Raw genomic sequence first — 22,524 nt, 5'->3', positions numbered from 1 at the left:
CCCCATCCGGCCACTTGTCCGCCATTCGTAGCAGTTTGGCCAAGCAGCTGCCATCCCTGAAACCCTTCGATCTTCTTTGCAGCGGCCACGACTCGTTGTTTGCTTGCTCGGCTTGGTGATCTGTCCCTTCGCTTCGGGCCGGTGTTCACCCTGTTCTCTCTCCATCTGGACCCTCTTCTCCTCTGCTTCAATGCGGCCGCCGCAGTGCTTTACGATTTCAAACACAAACAGTTACTTACCTGCACACCGACATCAAGGTCCACAGCATCAAACGAAACACACATGGCTACCTCGGCCGTGAGGAGTAGCAGTTGTCCGTGCGCAGCGGCCCCGCTTCTCGCCACGGGGGCCTTGCTACTTGCATGGCTGACGGTGGTCTGTGCTCCGGCGAATGCCGACATAGTGGCACTCCCGCTGTGTGCTGAGAAGCACGGGTTCGCTGGCGAGTTCAATGACCACTACTCCATCTCGGTGGAGAGGGCACCAGCAGCGGGCGAGGCGATCGTTATGATTGCACGAGTTTTCCCCCCCGCAGCTGGACTTTTGCTGGGGCAGTGGCTATACCTCAACGCCACCTATTACATTTCTGAGGGCGTGCAGGTCTCGAGGGCATCGAACAACATCGGCATTTTGGAGCTCTCGGACTTGGCGGTGAACACGAGCATCGACTTGCGGGTAGTACGCGTGCGACCAGACGGCCCAGTCCCGTTTCGATTTTTCAGCTTTTTCACGAATAGCCCCCTCTGCCACGTAGCAGTGTCGCCGGACAACAGCTTTATCGCTCCTCTGCCGCCGAGGCTTGCTGCCGCACCGAAGCCGCCTCTGACCATATACTTCAGGACGGTGTTGCCACCGACTGCGACTGCACTCGTCGTTCGTGTTAGTGGCGATGGCCGTACCGACCAACAGTTTCGCTCTGGGAACAAGACGTACATGTCAAATAGCGTTTTGCCGGCTGGCTCCGAAGGCATCGTGGACTTCGAGTACACCCCTCAACCACTGAATGAGACGGCGGCGTACTGCTTCACAGAGGTGTCTGTGAGCTACAGTGACTGGCAAGACGGTGACACCGCGCAGCATAGCTCGTCGCCGACGCCGCAGCCCATGTCCGTGCTGCGACGGCTGCTGTGGATTTCGCTGTTTGTGTTCCTGTTATATCAAGTGGCAGTGTCTGTGTACAATTATCGTGTTCTCGGCAAGCGCGATATAATGGACATTGTCCCATGCGCCGAATTCATGGCGGCAGGAGCGCGGATGGTACAGCTTGCCACTTTGCGAGGCATAGGTGTGGCGCAGCGGCTTAAAGAGGGGTACGGCTCTTTGCAAAATCCAGATGACCCCTATGCTTGAGCGGCTAACGCCCGAGAAGCTCATGCTGAGGGGCAGTGCTCTGAGCTTCCAGAGGGGCGGACAGAAAGAGAGAGAGACAGGCCTTTTTCCTCTTTCGCACACACACACACATGCGTAGAGGGGTTATCGATTGGCAGACTGATTCTCTGTGCTCCATTGCCCCCGATCCACCTTTTTTTTTCTTGTTCTTTAGATGATGGTGCGTGCTGCGAAGCGCTGCATCTCACCTCATCTTCGCCTTTTTTCTCTTGTCCCAAAAAACATCACATTTACAGTACAGGCAGCCACATGCGCAGCGTGCGCTCTTGATTCACCTCGAGAGTTATTGCGGCTTGTCTCAGCTCTCTCTATCTCGTAAAACTGGAAACGCAACACAAGGCAGCTGAATCCCATGGCCGGTGCACCCAAAAATGAGGGGGCGCCTGCGTGCATCCGAGAGCGGCTCCGACGGTGTCTCTTGTATATGCGCCAAGATGTATTCGTGCTTTATGTGCGCTCCTCGCGCATATTGATATTTCGTATGCCTTCTCTGTCATGTGCATCTCCTCGTTTGTCACGGTGCTTCATCCCCTCCGCCTTTTCCCACCTCTTGTTTCCGTTGCTCCAGCGCTTTCTGTGCAGCGTCTCCGCTGCTTGAAGCATACGTGCTCTTCTCTGTCTCTTGCTAGGCTCCGCTCCTAGCAGCGAAGCAGATGCGCACGGCAGCGGGCGCGGTTCCGCAGGCCGCCACCGCGTTAGGCGCCCTACGCTGCCCAGCGCGGTTCATCACGCGTCTCTACACCTCCTATTACAAAGGGGAGTTGTTTCCCAATCAGCTGGTGCGCCCGCTGGAGCGGTTGCCGCGCGGCGTCTCCGTGGCTGCTGCGCGCAAAGGTGTGGAAACGGATGCGCCGAGCAGCTCAGGGCCTGGAAAGGGTGTGTCGGCGGCGTCACCAGAGGCGGTCACTTGGGAGGATGTCGACAGCACTGATCTTGTCCATGCGAACGAGCAAATCCGCGCCGTGGCGACAGCGCCGCGCGTCCCCGCAGGGCGCCCGTACGCTCCGCTCAGCGAGGTGGCGAAGATGGAGCTGCAGGGCGACTACCTCACGGAGGGCGGTCTGCATCAAGAGGCCTTGGAGTACTACGGCGTGGTGGCCAAGGCGTACGAACTCGCCTATCCTCAAATTCATCCGCAGGTAGCGGGCATCCGCGTCAAGCTCGCCGGCGCTTTTCGTCGAACAGGGCGACTGGACAGCAGTAAGGCCAACTGTGAGGCTGCGTTGCAGATGCTTGATAGCACTGCCCAGCCGCCTCTGGAGCTCATTGTGGAGGCCCTCTTTGAACTCGGCCTCACTGCAGAGGCACTGAATGACGCTGCCGCCGGCAGCTTTTTCGAGGAGGCCGTTACCGTTGTAGACACCTTCCACAACGCGGGCCAGTCGCACAAGATGCTGCGTCTACTCCCCCGCCTGGGCCGCCGCTTCAACCTCAACTTCGAGGAGAAGTTTTTGTACTTCTCGCCCTTCGACTACGATCGCGTCTTTGCACTGGCAGACCAGTGTCTCGAGAGGGCGGAGGCGTTCTATGAGGCTCGCAACGATCGTGCTGGGGTGATGCGCGTTCTGCAGCAGCGAAAAGAACTCATCGACAAGAAGTTCTTCAACATGCGCGACTTTGCCGGTCGCATTCACACCATGCGCGGCCACTGGAAGCGCCGAGCGCAGGTGCTCACAAACGCGCCGACGCCGGACGAGCTGCTGCGGTACTCACCCACGATTCACCAGGCACATCGCGACTTCAAGTACGAGCTCAACGCGCCCATCGGCCGTGAAAAGGAGGTGCAACCAGGGGTGAACCGTGTGGTTCTGGACATGGGTAACCCGTATCGTCGCCGCGGCGTCCGCTCGGAGCGCATGCTCCGTGATGCGGAGAAGAACTTTGAGAAGTATATTCGGGCGGACGCGTTCGAGGCGTAGCAGGGCGCCAAAGTAAAAGAGGAGAGCGGTGCAGAAGTTCCTAGCGTGCACACCGCCATACCGGCTCTCGTCGTTGCGGCCGGGAGGCGCCGGGCAGGAAGGGGGAGGAAAGTGCAGAGGGCGCCTTCACCTTGGCCTGCGATCAGCTCGGCTGCTTGTGAGCCAACGGTTCACTTTCTTGGTGTCCTGCCGACGTTGCTGCGAGGGAATGGCGCTCTTCGGGGGATCGATGGTGGCGTGAGGTGTTTTTTTTTCGCTGCGGGCTGCCCGCATTAAACTCTGCAAGCAAGGCGTGCAAAAAAAAAAGATGTCTAGGTGAGTGCACCTCGTGCAGTGCGTGCTGGGGAGTACGCTGACGCTCAGTGTGCAACCTCGCGTTAGGGTGAGCGGTGGGGTCCAGACACGCACACATGCTGGCGCAGACACAAGCGTATGCTTTTGGGTCGACCGGCTTCCACCTCTGTGCCTTCGTTCTCCTCCACGAGTGACTTCAGCGGTGCATCACGGTAGTGGGCTCGTGTGTGTTGGTACTTGGACCTGCGTGCCGCGGTCTGGGGAAGGGGGTCAGCCTTACGTATCGCGGATGCCTTTCGTCAAGAAGCCTTCCAGGTGAAGTCCTTCTTCCCCGACCGCGTGGGCACTTCCCCCTCCTCTCCTCCCCTCCTCTCTTAGTTCCTGTCCGAGACTCTATCGACACCTGTCGTGCGCCTTCGTTTCTCTGCTGCGTGCCGCGCACTCCGCTCCCCTTCTCCTGTACTTCCTGCTGGTGAATCGATCGGCTTCTTCGCCACCGATGCCCAAAGATACACGTGCACGGCTGGCCACATACACGCCGATCGCTTTCGTTTTGCCGCATCGCTGTCACCAGGGCCGCCTTCCCAGCTGGCCATGACCTCCTCATACGCTCCTGGCGGGGCTGCCAGTACGACAGCCGTTATCCCTTGCAACTATCTGCGCCTCAAGCGGCATCGACGAACAATCTTCTTGTACTGCGACTTCCAGCAGGACACTGTGCAGGCCATCAAGGAACGCATCGAGAAGCTGACGAGCCGCACCTTCTACACTATGCGCCTCTACTACGGTACCCAGCGCCTCGACGACGAGGCGACGCTCTTCAACGCAGGCATCTCTGAGGACGGCACGGAGCTGTGGATTGCCTACTCGAAGGGCACGACTGCAGAGGGCGAGACCATCTGGGAGGATGCTCAGGAGGCAAAAGCTTCCCCTCCCCTTCCTCCTCCTCCTCCCGCGGCTGCTGCAGTAGCGGCAGCGACGCCGGAGGTAGCGATGGGCAACGCGGACGAGTCACGGGGAAGCGGCACGCATGCCGCTGAGGGGCACCCTGCGAGACAGTTTTCTGTGACCATCTCTGATACTGTCGAAGTGGCCATGTGAGATGCCGCTCCCCACCGCCCCAGCCTCTCCAGGTGTCTCTTCTGAGGGCCTTCCGTACGTTCAGTTTTTGTGTGTTGCCCTCTCCCTCTCCCCCCTAAAGGGTGGGAAGGAGATGTGGGCTCTACATGTACTGTATCTCCCACTGCCTGTGTGTGTGTGTGTGCTCTGATCTCTGCCTCCTGCGCTGGCTGTCTTCAGGGGCATGCAGACTTTGAGGTGCCTGGAGGCGGCGACATGTACCGTTCGAGAGCGACAACTCTGCATCGCCTCGACACGGAAAAGGGAAAAGGTTGATCCTCGGGCCTCCTCGCTAGAGCAGCGCTGCAGGGACCTTTGGTACCAACGCGGCATGGATTCAGTGGCGAGGGAGGGTGATGAGGATTTCTCTCGCCATTGGTGCAAGTCCAAGGCGGCGTGTACCCTGGATAGTGGCCGCATAGGTATGGGTGGGTGTTAGCTGGAGTCAAAAGCGAGGGACGCTTATGTGGTGCCGCCGCCACCCCCTCCCTTCCCCCGCGGGGCACTTCTGTCTCACTGTTTTGCAGCTACCTTGCTCTTCCTCCCTTTCAACTCTGCTTCTTTATCATGCATGTGTTTTCTCCTCTCAGCTGCACGGGCAACCAGTAGAGGCGAACGGTGTTGCTCTGCTTCGCTTTCGCGTGGCGTTACCTCTCGGGGACACGCGCTCCTCTATCCGTAGGTGGGGGTGCGGATGAACATCTTTGTGCTTCATTAGGCCTCTAGAACAGCCCCCTCCTCTCACCCCCAACTCACAGGATGCAGAGCCCGTGGGATGACGTAATGACGGAGGCGTTTCGCCGTGCTCACATGGCGGGTCGCGTGTATCCGCAGCTTTGTGACTTTCCTTCCTCGGTACCAGAAGACGTCGTGGAGAGAGAGTACCTGATGCCACTTCGGGCGTTAAGCGGGGATGGCAGCGGAGGTGCATCGACGCATGCTGCTTTGCGGTGCGGGCCGCTTGAGGTCACCGGGTTCTCCAACGTGATGGAAGATGAAGCGGAGTCGCTGCTCGTGACGCATGGCGGGGATGCTTGGGCCGCTCCGCTGTTTGTGGCATCGCACACAAACAACAGGGGCTGCGACCATGGTGTTCGCTAGGCTTTCCCCTTCAAGAGGGTCGCAGCGCCCATCACCGCGGTCGCTTGCTTTCTGACACTGAAGGGGAAGCCGGCGTCATCCATCAAAGCATGCGCGTGATGCCTGCTCTGGCCCCCCTTTTCGAACCCTCTGCGTCTCTATGTACTCGGGAAGACGACTCTGGGGAACAGTTCTTTGGCTCAGAATCGCTTGGCAGTCGTCTTAGCGTCGTACGCGCATCGAACACACACTCAAAAAACGTCGCCGCTCGTTACACACCCGTCTCCACACAAGACAGAGGTGTGTGTGTGTGTGGGTGTGGGTGTGGGTGTCTGTGAGTGCCGAGTGGTTCCTCTCTCCATCACTTGCTTTCCGTCAAAGCATCACTGGAGCTGCTGCAGCGGCCAGTATCGATGGGCCTCGTGGGCGCCTGAAACGGGAAGAAAAGCACTACAACAGCAACGCGAGCGCCCGCCGCGCATGCAGTCGATTCGGTAGGCATGGATCTTCTGCCTTTCTTTCTCGGACGTATTGCGTTTTTGTGCCCTTGAGGTGCGTAGGCAGAGGCTGCCGCTCCCATCCTCTCTTTTTTTTGGATGGCTGAGGTGCTCATGCTCGATCATGTGACCACCGCCGTCGGCAAAATCGCTCGCCCCTCTCATCAATACATGACGGCGGTTCTCTTTCGCGCCCGTACTACCAGTTATCCCCTCCCCTTTTCTATCTGTCGATGTTTTCTCGTCGAGCGATTGCAATGAATCGCACGCTGGTCGCTAGGCTCATCTCCTCTTTGTGGTGGCGCCTTACCCCCTCCTCTCTCCACCCACACGCACCTTCATAGAGGAGGCGGAACAGACAAAAAACTGTGCAAGTAAGCAGCACCTTCCACATTCACCAGTAAAGCGGCAGCACACCTTCTGCCTCTCCTCTTCGTTTCTTTGTTGTACCCTTTTTTCTGCCCTCTCAACGACGCTGCTGCCGCGGCGCATAGACGGTATACAACGATTGGTGAGGTGCGAAACCCATCGAGAGAGCGGGGGAGAGGGAGGCGTCCCCTTTTTTGCCTCTCTTCTAGCTCCCGCCGTCTGGTGTGCTACGCGCTCGCCGCGTGGCCTTCTTGGTGCTTCTGGGTGTGCCTCCCTTCAGTTTGCGGTGGGGGTGGCGCTAGTGTGTGTGTGTGTCTGTGGGTGTGGGTGCGCACCCAATCTTGCTGTCTCGCTTACCTTTCCACGAAGTCTAGCGCACGCTGCGGTGCACCGAGCACCTCTACGACTACTGCTACTCGGACGATCGACACTGCGCACGCCCCACACGTTCCATCCGCCACCGTCGCCCGGCAGCGATTCACCCGCATTTGTGGTTGACGTCTTCCTCTCCCCCATTACGCCACTTTCGCTGTTTTTTTTTGTTTTCTGCCTCTTCGCATGTGCCGCCGCTGAGCAGCCAAAATGAACATCGACACGCTCCTCAGACGGCAGATGGAGCTGCACACGTCTGTGCGGCAGCCCCCGAAAAATCCGCAAGACCTTGCGCAGCTCATGGACACTATGCGCAATTATAAGCACTTCTTCGAGTCGCTGCGCGACCTGGCGGGGCGTTTCAGGGTGGAGCCGGAGATGGTGTTTCAGTCCTTTATGCACATTAGCGTCGGTGGAACCGTGAACTTCGATCGGCAACATCAAGACGGCGTGGTGCCTATGCATCAGGCTAAGGTGTTGCCGCGCTCGAACGCGATTGAGCTCGCCCCGAAGCTATGCAAAGAGCTGCCCAATCCGGAGCTTATGGTGTACGTCGGGCTTAGCCGAGACCTGCGCAGCACTCTCCGCGTAAAGGTCGAGGACGGTAACGATCTCAAGACGGCTGAGAAGAGCGTGTGCGAGGCGGTCGAGTACCTCAACTACATCGACCATTGCGCGCACCGCGATGCAGACAGGCGGTACACGCTCTACATGGCTGAAGATCCAGGCTCGTTGGCTGCCTTGCTGAGTGATGGGGAGTCGTCGACAGCGAACTTGTCGGCAACGCTGCAAGAAACTTTGTCCGCCATCATTCCGAGCATGCTGCTACCCACGCTCGGCGACGACGACATTCCGCTAGAGGGCCACCTGACGCCGCTGCCGAGCCCGCTATCCTCATTTATAACAGAGATGAAGAAGCAGTGTGCGGCTGCTAGCGAAGTGTCCTCGGTAAGCGGAGGTGCTACTCGGCGGCTGAAAGCGTGCCAGGTGCTCCTTGACTGGATAACCACCGTCCCGGCGGATTACTTCGCCGAGCACGCGGAGAGCATTGTGGGGACTCTGGCGTCGACGCTGGCGCTTTTAGCCGCAGAGAAGCGCTCCGCGCTGTGCCGTGCCGGGTGCGACATTCTCATAATGTTGATGCAGCGCCTCTCACCAGAGCCAGTGTTCCTCGAGGACGTTCATCGTGGCACGTGCAGCACACACCCGGCTACCTTCGGCGCGCTCTCGCTCTGGGTGTCAAGCCTGACGAAGGGGATCTATGTCACGATCGCCGCCATCTCCTCAGCGACCGATGCGGCCTTGCGCGCCGTCGCCATTCAAAGCCACGGCCACCCAAGTGTGGTGAAGGCGCTCTTGACAGCTCTCTCCAGCGGCGCACAGACGGAGCTGAGGCGAAAGTGCCTTGGCTACCTCGCACTGTGCGTTGTGGCTGCACGCCAGCAGCGCCCCGAGCGTATGCGGGAGCTGGTGAACCTTGTAGGGCCAGCCGCCGTGAAGTACGTATCCAACGGCGACTCGCCGAGCCGCAAGATGGCACGGGCGCTCTGCTCTGTGCTGCGCATGCTGGCCCCCGCCGCGTCTCCCGATGAAGGGGGTGCGGCACTGCGTATCGATGATGAACGCATTGAGTCTCTTGTGCAGCAGGAGCGTCCTCAGGTGGAACCGGCCGTTCTTGGCGGTCCTCGAGAGCTCGAGGAGCTCCTCTTCGAGGCGAACACCTTCGTTTCTTCCATTCGCTCCACCTTCTCGGCAGGGTCACAATGCAGTCTTCGCAGCAGCATGCGAGGGTGCGGCCGCGGAATGAGTGATGGGGTTGGGAGAAGCGTGCCCCCAAAGCGCAATGCGGCAGCCGTGTTGGACGGAGGAGGCCGAGGCAGTCGACGAACCTTGGGTGCCGCAGACGCAGGCACAGCGGGAGGAGGTGGACTGCTGGCGAGGCGAAGCGAAGGCTCCGCCGCTGCCGCCGCCGCCACTCTTGCTGCTACTGAGCGCCGCGTCCACCCTCGCTCCCCTACGCGCCAGGACTTCACCCTGCACGCGGGCCCCCACGACCGCGCGGCGGCAGAGCCGCTGGGCCCTCCGCGCGACGCGTTGCGCCGGCGCAGTACTTCGCCAAGTGACGGCCTCGTTTCAATGTCTACTAATACTGTTGCACGGGCTAATGCGAACCAAGGCCCGTCTCGACGGTCAAGCTTGCAGCTCGGCAGCATCTACGATGCGGAAGTGTATCTTCGCAGCCCCGTTTCAACTCCTAAGGGTTCGGCAAAGCGCACCGCGGCTGCAGAGTCGCCCCATCATGCCGTCGGCCTTAGGCGTGTCTCGGTGGCGAATGCGCGGCCGCGCGAGAGCAGCAGTGGTGGCGACGGTGGCGGGGCAGGGCACGTCGCTACCGCCACGCCCGGTGCGAACGGGGCGAGCCGCCCTATCCTCCCGAAGCTGACGCCAGCGCCGCGCTACGCATCCCTTTCTGATCGGCCAGCTGCCAAGGTGAAGGATGGCGTGCTGCCGCCCCCGCGCGGTGTGTCCGTGCCGGGCACCGACCGACTCGTGCCTCTTTCCTTGCGGAACCACGGCAGTTATGAGGTTGAAGTCCGCCGGGGCCCTTTGTCGTCGACTGCTTCCAACGGCGCTGTGGCTGCCGGGGCCAGCGCCCCGCGCATCAGCCACTCACTGAGGCGCAAAATCGAAGGGAGTAAAGGCACTCTCGGGTCGTGAGCAGGGGAGCAACAGGCGGGCTGTTGACGAAGCGAGGCGATCATGAGAGGTTGGAAAGCAATCCAGTGGAGCCCAAGGTGGCGGTGAGGTTACACCTCGTGAAGGCAGGCTTTAACCTCGGCGCGTCGGTTGCTGCTGCTGCTGGTTGCACTGCGGGTGCCCATCACGGGGATGTATGTTCCATTCTCTGAGAAGTTGCTGGCCAGGATCGATTGCTCGATGGACTGTGCGCGACTTCCTGTCGCTGAAGCAGGCTCACTTCGTAGTTGCAGCAGAGCTCATGGCGATGATGTCTCGTTTCTCCCTCTGGTGTGTGTGTGTCTCGAAATGCTCTCGCCCGCGCCCGAGTTCCTTTTCTGGTGCTCTTCTTATTTCTGTATGCCCTTCCTGCCCTTTCACCTCGTCTTCGCACAACGCTGATGCGCGCCCATATGGATTTCCGATTGCATACAGCTGAACAGCACCTTCACAAGGGCGACGCCCGCTTCGCCGAGACAGGAAGAGAAGGCAGCGGTAAAAGAGCGAGACGGCTGGCACATCTTCCCTCCATTAGCTTTCTTGTGTGGCGCACACCAAAGCTCTCCTCACTCACCTCTTCTCGGCGCATCAGACCCCGCACGCCCAAGCACGTTCACGCACCAGCCCATGAGCGTACTGCCACAGCCGGCGCAGAAGAAGGCCAGGACGGAGGGCACATCTGACACTGCTGACTCTGCCGCGCCGTGGGTGGAGAAATATCGGCCACGCACACTGGCGGAGGTACAGGCTCAGGATGAGGCTGTCAGTGCCCTACGCGCATGCTTGAAGGAGGGGAACAACATGCCTCACCTTCTCTTTCATGGACCGCCTGGCACGGGCAAGACGACGTCGATCCTAGCAGTGGCACACGAGCTGTTTGGTCCCGACTACATTCGCAGTCGGGTGCGCGAGCTGAACGCCTCCGATGACCGCGGTATCAACGTGGTTCGGGAGAAGGTGAAGATCTTCGCTCAAGGCGCCGTCTCGAGCAATGGCAGCAGCGTCACTCAGTCGGACGGAAAAGTCTACCCAGTGCCGCCTTTCAAGCTCATTATTCTGGACGAGGCTGACGCGCTGCTCCCCGATGCGCAGGGCGCGCTGCGGCGGATGATGGAGGACTTCAGTGACGTGACTCGCTTCTGCATCCTCTGCAACTATGTGAGCCGTATCATCGATCCGATTGCCAGCCGATGCGCCAAGTATCGATTCAAACCGCTTGTGAAGAGCGCACTTTATCAGCGTATCGAGTACGTGGCCCAATCCGAGGGCATAACCCTCTCACCCTTGTCGCTCCAAGCCTTAGATGCGGTGAGTGGTGGCGATCTGCGCCTCGCCATTATGCATCTCCAGTCGGCACAAAAAGCGAGCGGGAGCGACCTGACGAAGGAGGACTTTGTCTCCGTCTCGGGCAGCGTGCCGGCGGACGTGATGCAACAGTACATCAGCGCGCTGCTCTCGCATCGCTTGGAGGAAGTCATCCAGGCATCGCGCCGGCTGGTGGCGGAGGGCTTCGCCGCCGCGCAGGTGCTACTGCAGCTGCAGCGTTATCTTGTCAGCACTGAATGCCCGCTGAACTCGGCCCAGCGCGGGAGGATCATGCTCAAGCTGTGCCAGACAGAGCGGCGCCTTGCTGACGGCGGAGACGACTACCTGCAGCTGCTCGACATCGGAAGTGTTATATGCTCCTCATAGAAAACGGAAAAAATGAGCCCTCACACAAAACGAAAAGATACATGTTTGCCCGCGCGCGCCAGTGTGGGCTCAAAGTGCACGTCTTGCACAGCTGGCAACCTTGGCCGCTGGGCGGAGCTTGATGATGCCGTAGCTGAATCCACTCGCAGCATCGTAGAACAGCACGTTCACAAGGTGGGGACCTCTCTCTCTACTTTGTCACCCATTAAGCTCCGCGCTCGCCCACGTACGGCGACTTGAAGACGGCCGGTAGTCTGATAAGGAAGAAAAAGCTGAGGTTTCCCCCTCGGCTTTACCAGAGCTGCCGCCTTTTCATCCCCTACGCTCAAGGAGGCACGTGCCTTCGATGGCGAGGGGCGGGCGTCTCTGTGCCTGTGCAGCGACAGCATCGGCCTGCCGACGGCATTTCTGCCCCCTTCCCTCACCACTGCGCTTGCGCCGTTCTTTGCTCTCTCTCTGCTGTATTGTCTCTCCTTTTCTCTCACAAGCCTCTGTGTGCGCATCGCACACGGGCCCGTTTTCCCGGCGCTTAGCATGCTGCAACGGGCAACCTTTGCACACATAGGCAACACCGCCCAACTGGCCGGCGTAGCGATCGCTCCCCCCACACACACACCTGTCCCCACTGCGCGCCCTTTTACGCACCGGCAACGCCCCCCCAAAAAAAAGGGTGAATGCGCCATTTTCGAGATTGTTGCGTTTGGGCAGCGGTGGCTGCCGCGACGCTCAGCGCACTTCTCGCGGTTTCCATGGCTGACGCGCAGGCGGGACCCATCGATGTTGTGCTGGACAAACTGAAAGCGGATGGCCCCGCCAGGAAGCTTACCGAGGAAAACTTTGAGCATGACACCCAGGCCTCTGGTGCCATGACGAGCGGCAATTGGCTGATCCTGTTTGTGCCAGGTAGCGATGGTGCCACGACTGACCGTCGATCCCCGGAAGCGGTGAGCGGGATTGTCAGCTTCGACTCCTTTGTACGGCTCTCGACTGAGGTGCTGCGCACCTACCAGGTAGTTCCTGCCTACGTTCTATGCGACGAGAGCCCTTCCTTGTGTAAGCGGTTCGAGGTGACAAATTCGTCAGCGAAGCTCGTGGTCCTAAGTGCGCGCCGCATGTATCCATACCCAGCGGAGCAGATCCGCTCCATGAGCGACCTCGAGCTCTTCGTCTCGGACTTCCGCCGCATCGACAGCAGCGCCGTTCCCCCGCCGCTACCTGGCATGATGAAGTGGGGGCAGCTCATTTTGCTCCTCGGCGGCGCAATCGGAACTTTTCTCCTGTGGTCGTTTACGCTGCGCCGCACGAGCGCGCCACTGCCGCCGAGCATGGCCACCTTTCACTCCAAAACGGACTAGCAAAGCTGACTTCCCGCACGTCACGCTTGAAGGCATTTTTCTGCATCTGTCGGGAGACGGATGTTGCTGTCGTGGTCTCAAGAGAGGAAGAGAGGGCCTGCCACATGTTTCTGGGTGAGACGACGCGCTTGCGTCGAGCAGTGCCCGCGTGAGCGTTGTTGCGAAGCGAGAAACACGCAATGAGCAGCCGCAACAACAACAGAAAACGGAAGGAAAACAGCAGACACGTACGAGCATTCCGAGTGGGCGCACGCACCCGATAAAGCAGAGAGCCATAAGCAGAAAGCGGCTCGACACACCTCTGCTGGAGCGCGGCTCAGTGGGTCGTCGCTTTCAGACACGGTTCGTGGCAAGCACCAAAACGGGAACGTACGCATGACGTGACATGGCATTGCCGTGCCCCTTTCTGATGCTTTCTGCTCCTTAGACGTTGACGATCTGCAATTTCTTTAGTGGATGGGCGCGCACAGAGTAATGGAGCTCACGCTGCACTCGCCCCTCGTTTTCTGGTGTGTGTGTGTGTAGAGGGAGCCTGAGTCATCGCGAGGAGGGAGGGGATACGCGTCGGTGGCAACCAGGGCAACGGGGAGCGACTGTGAGGCGACCTGTGGGGCGGGAGGTGCGTAGGGTATGAGGTGGGGGCCGTGCCTCCGATGGCCGAGTCGGTGCGCTGCTGCAAGACGCGTGTGTGCACGGCTGCTTCTGTGCACGGGGCGATGGGGCCTGCTGGCACATAGGCTGGGGGTCGAGCGAACTTGTGTGCGGTGCGGCAGAGAACGCGCCCACCTAGAATAGTGAAAGCTGCGCAGCCTTGCCCATCTAGAATCGGAGGGGGTGGCAGCTTTTCGTCGAGAGCTGAGGAAGTTTCACGGGCCAATGTGTGGCCTCTTTTTCGCGATGCTCTTCTGGCGAAGCCGTTTCGTGGCTCTCTCGCTTCTCACTTTATCAGCATATATGCGTCTACGTATACATCACCCCACCTCTCACCTTTTGTCCTTGCTTGCTCGACCCTTCTACACTTTTTCTTTCCGCACGATGCGCTCCGTGCTGCCAGCGGGGATCGCCAGGGAAGGGGCTCTCGAGCGCGCTTTACGAGGGGAACGTGCGTGTACTACACATACATATACACACACATATATATAAATACACTATATATATATTCACATTTTTATTTACATGTGCGTGCATATGCATGCACGTTCGGAGGACGGTGGAACTCGTGACCTGTTTTGGATTCGATGTTGAAATCGCTTGATTCGCACTCTCGCCACGCCGCAGGCCGCGCGACGGAGCGTCGGCAGCCGCAGCTCACTAACCCAGCTGACCACAGCAACGCCAACCCCAAGGCGTCGAGCTTGAATGTGCTTTTGAACGCCTCAGCCAGAAACCGTACGCCAACCCGAGGTCTGAAGGGGGGTGGAGACGCATGGAATTTCGCCGGCAGCAGCGGCGAGGTGGAGAAGGCGTCGGCCAGGCACGCCCAGTGTACGGAGGGGAAGGCGTGCGCGGCCACTTCAGATCCCGCAGCGTCAACGGCCATCGCGGCGGAGGCACTCCTGGCCCTTCTACCACAGCCTCGGCATGCCGAGGAGCAGGGAGGCCCGGACTACGGGGAGGCTGGGGAGACATGCGGCGAGGTTGCACAGCAAGTCGCTGACAGGGGCTCGGAGGAGTGTCGCCCCTGCAACAGCGGCGATGCCAAAGCATCGGCGAGCCCTTTCATCGACGCCCCTACGCCCTCCGCTGGCGAGTCGGTGACTGAGATCGCCTCATCCAAGACGCCAGTGGCCCCGCACCGCTCCTCGGACCCGACGCAGGCACCGGCAATGCCTCACAGCGGCGCAGCGACCCCGCAGCAGGCAGAAGAGAAAAACGAATGCCGCATCCCACTCGCGTCACCCACCAAGGACCACGCCAAGGGCTCCAAAGAGAGTCCGTCCTCCTCGCCGTCGTCACCGTGCCCTCCTCGAGTCCCCTTGATGGGGCAACATAAAACACGCAAGCATTCAACGGGGCGGGCGAGGGGCACCGCGCCAGTGAGCCGCCCGGGTATGGTGCAGCATGAGGTGCTCGTGCCCATCGCTGTCGCCTCCAAGAGCAAGTACGAGCGGCTTAGTGGCGGCTCTAGCATGCCGCCTCGCACTAAAGTCACCAACGTGCTCACCACTCCCTTCACGTCGCGGTCGGTGCAGACAGACACCCATGAGGCAGCCGTGCCGGCCAAGGCATCCTCACTGGCGATGCACCCCACCGGGGTCCCCATAAAGGACCTGGTCAGCCACGTGGATCACAACCCCTTCCGGCGCGTTCTGTGGGACATGTTTAAGCGAACAGACTTCACCGACGTGCAACGCGAGGTGCAACGTGGTGTGGGAGAAAGCGCCGCCTTGCACGAGTGCCGACGTCTCTTTCGCATCATTTCCAAGAACAAAGACGCTGTGACTGTAGAGGATTTGCACGAGCTGCTGGCCACCTTCACACCTTGCGGCTTGTCTCTTCGAGAAGGGGCTGATTTCATCTCTGAGAACTGCCGGGGCAAGTCGTCTTTGACGTTCCGCGACTTCCTGCTGTACGGGCCGGTGCTGCGTGCACGCTTGAAGGACTACGAACGCTTTGAGCGACTCTCAGACCGGCAGAAACTGATCACCACGCACGCGCGCGTCTTACCAGGGAAGCCCCCAACGAATATCAACACAGCGCGGCTGCGCCTGCTGCGCGTAGCCGATCAACAGATGCAGGGCCACCTGCCGCGGCACACACGCCCACTGCGCCTGTATGAGGAAATGTTCCTCATCGACTACCACGAGCGACTCCACGACGCAGAGCTGATTCCCGCGAGTGAGGTGCCCCCGCAGGGGCTGAAGAGCGACTACGCGCATGAGTATGGACGGCAGCAGCGAACCAGACCGTTTCCTGCCCTGCCTCAGCTGTCGGTGCCCGCCTTGAAGGAGGACATGGAGTGGCGCCGCGCGGAGGTGGTGCGCTCCACCGAAAGTGTGCCAAGCAACACTTCGGCGCATGCTGAAGCGTCGGACAAGGCAGCGACGGCGACGCGCAGCGAGGAGAACCTGGCCGTATCGCAAAGCAGCCGGTCTGCGAATGCAGCCAAAGCTTCCCGCAAGTTGGACCGCCGCACGGCGAGCAAGAGGAAGCGCTTGCCACACAAGCACAGGGTGGCTGCAGCGTGCAGAGTGGTTGCCGAAGCGACCTACGGCGACAGCAGCTGTTGGGCCGATTGGGACTGTGAGAGGGCTGAGGCTGGCACGCAGCGCCAGCTGTGTGCGCAGCAGCAGAAGAAGATGGGCCGCTTTCTCGAGGAGGAGTACTGGGAGCGTCGCATCATGGATGACCACCTCATCACACAGCTGCAGTCCATGTACCAGAAGCAGTAGCGAAAGGGCCTTCCACCTCGGCGGCTCCAATTTCCCGTTTGTGAGTGCTGCTCTCACCTCTTCGTCTAACTTTCAGAGACGTTCCTGGCTCGTCTGCAGCAACGCAAATGTATGCAGTGCCTGACACACTTCAACACGCCGCCCTCGGCTTCGAGGTGGCACGGCTCGGGTGTCCCTGACGTTGTGGCACCCAAACGGCGGGGTGGGGTGGGGGACGGGTGGGAGGAGGCCAGCGGAGGAGAAAGCGGCCCGGGCACGTGAGGGCAGGGAGCAGATGGCACCGTCTCACAAAAGGCACATCGTCCCTTTTTTCCTTGTTTTTACTCGTATGGTTTCTTCTGCACTGCGATAGAGGAGGAGCGCTGCGCACCTCTGACTTCACCCTCCCCCCGCCCTGCGGCTTCGCTTCTGCTCGCTCTCTCCCCGCTAAGTGTTTCATGATGGCTTCTCCGCTCCTCTCGTCCTCTTGGACTTCAGCCGCCGCCCCCCTCCCCCCACTCCACTTGTCGTCATTGACTCCGCGTTAGTCGGCGTTTTTTTTTCGCGGTTGCTCGAACGTTGCGCCTTCGCTTCTCCCTGATGGATGGAGTGCATGTACAGTCGGGGCCTCCTCCCTCTCCCCCTCTCCATCCTTCTCCTCGTACGCCGAGCACACATTGACGCTAGTGGTCCTTGAAAGAAAAAGGTACACCACTTCGTTGCCTACTGTTACATGTTCTATAGCTTTTTTTCGCCCACGCGCTTTCCCCCTGTCAACCCCCTTCTTTCTTAGTTTAATGGGCATGATGTACTCTGCTGCTTGCTGACTGAATCCGGCGCCTCAGTCCTCTCTCTGCGATTTTCTCGTCGCTCGCTGTTCGTTTTTTTTTGTTCGCCTGTAAGGTCAAAGAGGCGCCGCTTCGCTCGATCGATACTTTCGAGATGAAACAGAAGTGCTCGCGGTATGTAAGGAACCTCTTTCCAGTTGTTTTCTCAGAGGAGTCAACGCGCGCACACACACACACACTTGTGCGAACAGCGATCTCGAGTCTCCCCAGAAGGTGAAGAAAGGTGCATTTTGATGCTGACCAGCGCCCAGCACGTTCGACGCCGTGCGCACAAGACGGCCCGATATGCGATGCGCCTCTGTGCCCATACTTTGTGTGCCGAGGAGCGTACTTCCATATGGCCTGTTTTCACGCCCGGGCTTCTTCTTCTCCAGTTCAACCTGCAACAATGACGAGGAAGAAAGCAAAAAAAAAGCCGTGCGGGCTGCCCTGCCTCGTCGCTATCGCTTTTAGTGCTACTCGACTGTCCCCACCCCCCACCCATTCTCCCCTTCGTCTTCTTCGCTTCTGCCCCCTCCCCCTTCCCATCATGCTCACTCTACTGCCGAACTTCATACAATCCTCTCGTGTGCCTCCCGAGTGAGCGCGCACGCCCTGTGCGCATTCACTTCAAAGGAGCTTCTCTCCTTTTCTTCGTTGTTTAGGCGCTCCTTCGCCTTCCCAAGTGCAGCCCACTCAGTGCCCACTCTTGTCGGGCCCTGTTCATCTCATTTTCTGCCGCCCCATCTTACCTCTCTCTCCTCTTTTCTCGCCATTCATTCATATCTTTCCGCATCAGACGCCCGTGTGCGCACTTTTCTCTTTTTCGGTGTGTTTGTGTCCGCGCCGCTCTTCAACGGCACGGTCACACACAACGGTCTCAACAGCTGTGTGTTACCCACAGTGTGAATCGACCATCATGTCTAGCAACCAGGGCGACCAAAGGAGCGAGATGATCTCTTCGGAGGACCAGTTCAACGTCGATATGGACGCTGAGGCGGAGCTGGAGGAGATGAAGCGGCAGGTAGACAGCTTGCAGGAAGAAATGCAGCTCAAGACACTACAGGAGTCGGCCGCCAAGGACGAGGGCACGCGCAAGACGGCCGCTGCTGCTGCAGCGAGCAGCGGACAGGCCAAGCCGAACACCTCCATCTTTGTGGGCGAGCTTGACTTGAGAACCACGGACGCAGATTTGCGCGTCTTTTTCTCTTCCTGCGGCGCCATCACGCGCGTCACGGTGCTGAAGGACCGCCAGGGAAACCCGAAGGGGACTGCTTACGTCGAGTTTGAAACTGAAGGGCAGGCGCACGCGGCTATCCTCAAGGATGGGCAGTCTCTGCATGGGAAGCCACTGAGAGTGGCAATGAAGCGGGACAACATTCCCGCGTTCCAACGCGGCATGCCGCGCGGCGGTGTGTACCTGCCGCGTGGTAGAGGGTCGGGCAACCCAATGCAGCAGCAGATGGCGGCGCTAGCTATGATGGCTGGCATGATGAGCCAGGGCTTCAACCCGTACAGCTTAGGCCGTGGAGGCGGACGCGGTCGCGGTCGCGGCCGCGGAGGCTATTAGCGCTGCTTAGTGCCGTGCTGAGCAGCACGGACTCGCTTCAGCCCTTGCGTTCGGGTGTGCGCGCGTTTTGTTCATGTGTAGGCAAGCTCGCCAAAATGTGTCTTCTCGAGCGGCGTTGTAGGCTGTGAGTAACGCCGCTATCTCTACCCGTTACACAACCGCCTCTTCCTCCACTCCTAGAGCGGCACATGGGCACGACTTCGCTGAAAGGGCGGGAAGAGAACATATCGCCCCTCTCCGAGCCTTCAGCGTCTCTTCCTCCCCACTCTACCCCGTAGCGCTGCGAGCGGGACAGTTGCCTTTCTCAGTATACAGCCACGCCTCTGGAGCCAGGCAAAGTGTGTCAAGAAACCAAGGCAAAGCAGTGCCGAGCCACACAACGCGGCGCGCTCTCGTATCCTCATCCCCTCCTACCTTCACTCTAACCCGCACCGCAACACACACACACTAAACGTGCCGCCCAAACGCGCCACGCAGCGAAATCGCGCGTGGAAGGGAAAAGGCAAAAGCTGACGGAAAATAGGTCGATACTAAAGCCAAGAAAGAAAGAACGAACAAAAACAAAATGGAAGCGGAGGCGTGCCCAATTTGCCGACACGCTCGGGCCAGACGTGCATACGCGCACATGTATTCATAGAAAGGCAGACGCCTGCTGAGTTGTAGCGAGGTGACCACCTTGCGCACCTCCCTCCGAACGCATTTCGTCCCGTTCGCGCCTCGCTCATTTCCCGTTCACATGCCTTCTCCAAAAGAATGCCGAAGCCTTCGTGTGTGAGAGGAGTGTTGCACTGCATGGGGAGACATGCGGAAATTGGGGTGGAAGAGGGGGAGTCGATGGGGTGGAGGCGGCGATGGAGCGCGTGCTGGCTGTCTGCAGCAGGTGTCCTTTGGTTCATTGGGTCCGCAGCCAGCACTAGCCCATCATTACGGCGCACTCCAGTGACCGAACTTCCCACTTCTGTGGGCTGCAGAGGCGAATCCGCCCTACCACCACCTCTCTACTCCGTATACGCTGTACGATGCTGAGACGTCAATGTGAGGACGAGCGTACAGTCACGGCTTTTCATCGCGCAGCGGCACCAGCCGCTTCCTTCCGTCACTTACCTCGCCTGTTCTACTGACGCCCCTCTTTTCCTTTCTCTCCCCCGCCCCATCATGCCCGACTTGCTGCTCCCCTCTTTGCATCCAATGTGAACATACGCACCTATTCGTGATGCCCTCGTGACTGCTGCCCCCCCCACCTCTCCCCATCACTCGACCGGATACTCGCGCACAGGCAGGGCGTAAGGAGGCTTGGCAAATTTCTTCTCTGTGTGCTTTTTCCAACAGGAACGAAAAGGGGAAGACCACATCGCCAACGCCACACACACACACGTACACGCGTACACCTAAAACAAGACCTGAAAAAGCGAAGTGACAATACGTCCCCCTCACCTCCTCCCTCCTATCGACATCGATACTTAAACACTCTCTCAGGTGCACCGTTACTTTTGACTACGCAACCGCGTCCATCGAGTGCGAGTGATCGAGCGCGCTCTGTCTCCATCGCCCTTCTCCCTTTTTGTTTCCTCTTCGATGTGTTGAGGTGCACCAACGGGTTTGGCCCATTTCGCGCGAAAAAATCAACCGTTTTTTACTCTTCTCATACACTTCTCATGTCCGCCCGGAAGCTGAACTGCGTGTGGCCGGTGCCGGCCGACATCGACATTGCCCAGAGTCTTGAGGCTCAGCCGATCGCGCGCATCGCCGAAGCCGCCGGCATCCTTCTCTCCGAGCTGAATCCTTATGGCAGCACCCGCGCAAAAGTGAAGCTAAGCGTCTTGAAGCGGCTGGAGAACAGCCCGAATGGCAAGTATGTCGTGGTGGCAGGGATGAACCCAACCCCCATGGGGGAAGGGAAGAGCACCACGACGATCGGCCTCGCCCAGGCTCTCGGTGCTCATCTTCTTCGGCCGTGCTTTGCGTGTATTCGCCAGCCGTCTCAAGGGCCGACCTTCGGCATCAAGGGCGGTGCGGCGGGAGGCGGCTACAGCCAGGTGATTCCGATGGAGGACTTCAACCTGCACGGCACCGGCGATATACATGCTATCACCGCAGCGAACAACCTCCTTGCGGCCGCACTCGACACCCGCATCTTCCACGAGCGGACGCAGAATGATGCCGCGCTTTACCGCCGCCTCACGTCTGAGCTAAAGACCATTACGCCAATTATGCAGAAGCGGCTCGACAAGCTCGGCATCCACAAGACGGATCCCGGGGAGCTGACAGAGGAAGAGCGTGTCCGCTTTGCGCGGCTGAACGTCGACCCTGACACCATTTCCTGGCGCCGCGTCACCGACGTCAACGACCGCCTCCTGCGAGACATTGAGATCGGATTGGGCAAGGCGGAAAAGGGCATCAGCCGGCGCACTGGATTCGACATCTCAGTCGCGTCGGAGGTGATGGCCATCCTGGCGCTCGTGGACGATTTGGCTGATATGCGTCGGCGCCTGGGCGCGATTCAGGTGGCCAAAAGTAAAGCCGGGACGCCGGTGACGGCTGAGGATGTGGGCTGCGCTGGAGCCATGACCGTGCTGATGAAGGATGCTGTGGAGCCGACGCTGATGCAGACGCTGGAGGGGACTCCTGTTCTGGTGCATGCAGGCCCCTTTGGCAACATTGCGCACGGAAACAGCAGCGTCATCGCCGATCGCATTGCTCTCAAGCTGGCTGGTGAGGGCGGCTTTGTACTAACGGAGGCGGGCTTCGGAGCGGACATGGGCTGTGAGAAGTTTTTCAACATCAAGTGCCGCACAAGCGGGCTGAAGCCGGATGCGGCGGTGCTCGTGGCGACGGTGCGCGCACTGAAGTTCCACGGTGGTGTGGAGCCGAAGGATGCTGCCAAGGAGAACACGGATGCCCTGCGCGCCGGCATGAGCAACCTTATACGGCACATTCAGAATATCGGAAAGTTTGGGGTACCGGTGGTGGTGGCGTTGAACCAGTTCAGCACCGACACGGATGCAGAGCTGGCGCTGGTGAGGGAGCTGGCGATGCAGGAGGGCGGCGCGGCGGATGTGGTGGTCACGTCCCACTGGTCCAAGGGTGGCGCAGGGGCCGTCGACCTTGCTCAGGCCCTCATCCGCGTTACGGAGACAATGCCGTCCAACTTCCAGCTGATTTACCGGGACAGCGCGTCGCTCAAGGAAAAGATCGAGACGGTGTGCCGCGAGATTTACGGCGCCGCCGGTGTGGAGTACCTCAACGACACGGAGGAGAAGCTGGCAGACTTCGAGAGGATGGGCTACGGCAGCTTTCCCGTGTGTATGGCGAAGACTCAGTACAGCTTCTCGCACGACCCCGAGCTTCGCGGGGCGCCGACCGGCTTCATTGTCCCCGTCCGCGACGTTCGCGTCAGCTGCGGCGCAAAGTTTGTGTTTCCTCTCTTGGGCGAGATTTCTACGATGCCTGGTCTGCCGACTCGACCGGCTTACTACAACATCGACATCGACTGCGACACGGGAAAGGTCGTAGGTCTCTCGTAACAAGGGGGTGCGTGTTGGTGCTGTGGTCTGGGCGCGTCCGTAAGGAGCATGCTGAGCGTGGTATTCTAGAGTAGCACTTGAGGAACACAAGTTCTGCCTTCTGGACAAGAAGAGACAGAAGCACTCCGGAAGAGGGAGGAGGGCGAACTGGGTGGGGCTCTGCGCTTCGTGTCGTAGGCACATGTGTGAGGATGGCTGACGGTAACGGCTTCTCTTCGTCATCAGGTGTATACAGCACAAACGCACTCCACTTTGCCCGAAAGATTCTTCACTTTCTCATGCGCACCCGCTTCAGTTTCCCGTCTCATTGGCTCTCCTCCGTGGGAACGGCGAACCGCTTTCTTCCCCTCCCCTCCCTCCCAAAACGCTTCGTTCTTTCTTTGTCGTCCACCTATTTTTTTTACTCGCGG

General features: G+C 59.6%; 10 protein-coding genes across 10 annotated transcripts; all 10 read left to right on the top strand.

Moving 5' to 3' along the window:
- Nucleotides 1-282: 282 nt before the first annotated feature.
- Nucleotides 283-1,350, top strand: LSCM1_03885 (uncharacterized protein; the record flags this gene model as incomplete). Its single annotated transcript, XM_067321418.1, has 1 exon — nucleotides 283-1,350. The coding sequence occupies one exon, from the start codon at nucleotides 283-285 to the stop codon at nucleotides 1,348-1,350; it is 1,068 nt and encodes a 355-aa protein (XP_067176786.1).
- A 692-nt stretch (nucleotides 1,351-2,042) lies between these two features.
- LSCM1_03884 (uncharacterized protein) lies at nucleotides 2,043-3,308 on the top strand (the record flags this gene model as incomplete). The annotated part of the gene is made up of 1 exon (XM_067321417.1): nucleotides 2,043-3,308. The coding sequence occupies one exon, from the start codon at nucleotides 2,043-2,045 to the stop codon at nucleotides 3,306-3,308; it is 1,266 nt and encodes a 421-aa protein (XP_067176785.1).
- Nucleotides 3,309-4,196: 888 nt separating this feature from the next.
- Nucleotides 4,197-4,703, top strand: LSCM1_03883 (uncharacterized protein; the record flags this gene model as incomplete). Its single annotated transcript, XM_067321416.1, has 1 exon — nucleotides 4,197-4,703. One exon carries the CDS (start codon nucleotides 4,197-4,199, stop codon nucleotides 4,701-4,703), a length of 507 nt encoding a protein of 168 aa, XP_067176784.1.
- Nucleotides 4,704-5,480: 777 nt separating this feature from the next.
- Nucleotides 5,481-5,822, top strand: LSCM1_03882 (uncharacterized protein; the record flags this gene model as incomplete). The annotated part of the gene is made up of 1 exon (XM_067321415.1): nucleotides 5,481-5,822. The coding sequence occupies one exon, from the start codon at nucleotides 5,481-5,483 to the stop codon at nucleotides 5,820-5,822; it is 342 nt and encodes a 113-aa protein (XP_067176783.1).
- Nucleotides 5,823-7,249: 1,427 nt separating this feature from the next.
- On the top strand, nucleotides 7,250-9,757 carry LSCM1_03881 (uncharacterized protein; the record flags this gene model as incomplete). The annotated part of the gene is made up of 1 exon (XM_067321414.1): nucleotides 7,250-9,757. The coding sequence occupies one exon, from the start codon at nucleotides 7,250-7,252 to the stop codon at nucleotides 9,755-9,757; it is 2,508 nt and encodes an 835-aa protein (XP_067176782.1).
- Nucleotides 9,758-10,402: 645 nt separating this feature from the next.
- LSCM1_03880 (uncharacterized protein) lies at nucleotides 10,403-11,467 on the top strand (the record flags this gene model as incomplete). Its single annotated transcript, XM_067321413.1, has 1 exon — nucleotides 10,403-11,467. One exon carries the CDS (start codon nucleotides 10,403-10,405, stop codon nucleotides 11,465-11,467), a length of 1,065 nt encoding a protein of 354 aa, XP_067176781.1.
- A 674-nt stretch (nucleotides 11,468-12,141) lies between these two features.
- LSCM1_03879 (uncharacterized protein) lies at nucleotides 12,142-12,822 on the top strand (the record flags this gene model as incomplete). Its single annotated transcript, XM_067321412.1, has 1 exon — nucleotides 12,142-12,822. One exon carries the CDS (start codon nucleotides 12,142-12,144, stop codon nucleotides 12,820-12,822), a length of 681 nt encoding a protein of 226 aa, XP_067176780.1.
- Nucleotides 12,823-14,873: 2,051 nt separating this feature from the next.
- On the top strand, nucleotides 14,874-16,214 carry LSCM1_03878 (uncharacterized protein; the record flags this gene model as incomplete). Its single annotated transcript, XM_067321411.1, has 1 exon — nucleotides 14,874-16,214. One exon carries the CDS (start codon nucleotides 14,874-14,876, stop codon nucleotides 16,212-16,214), a length of 1,341 nt encoding a protein of 446 aa, XP_067176779.1.
- Nucleotides 16,215-17,939: 1,725 nt separating this feature from the next.
- LSCM1_03877 (uncharacterized protein) lies at nucleotides 17,940-18,590 on the top strand (the record flags this gene model as incomplete). Its single annotated transcript, XM_067321410.1, has 1 exon — nucleotides 17,940-18,590. The coding sequence occupies one exon, from the start codon at nucleotides 17,940-17,942 to the stop codon at nucleotides 18,588-18,590; it is 651 nt and encodes a 216-aa protein (XP_067176778.1).
- Nucleotides 18,591-20,245: 1,655 nt separating this feature from the next.
- On the top strand, nucleotides 20,246-22,114 carry LSCM1_03876 (uncharacterized protein; the record flags this gene model as incomplete). Its single annotated transcript, XM_067321409.1, has 1 exon — nucleotides 20,246-22,114. One exon carries the CDS (start codon nucleotides 20,246-20,248, stop codon nucleotides 22,112-22,114), a length of 1,869 nt encoding a protein of 622 aa, XP_067176777.1.
- Between the last annotated feature and the right edge of the window lie 410 nt (nucleotides 22,115-22,524).

This window comes from Leishmania martiniquensis, chromosome 30 (genome assembly GCF_017916325.1).
Source record: "Leishmania martiniquensis isolate LSCM1 chromosome 30, whole genome shotgun sequence".
Taxonomy (NCBI): Eukaryota; Euglenozoa; class Kinetoplastea; order Trypanosomatida; family Trypanosomatidae; genus Leishmania; species Leishmania martiniquensis.
The sequence above is the reverse complement of the archived record's forward strand: the minus strand, read 5'-3'. Positions and strand labels throughout refer to the sequence as shown.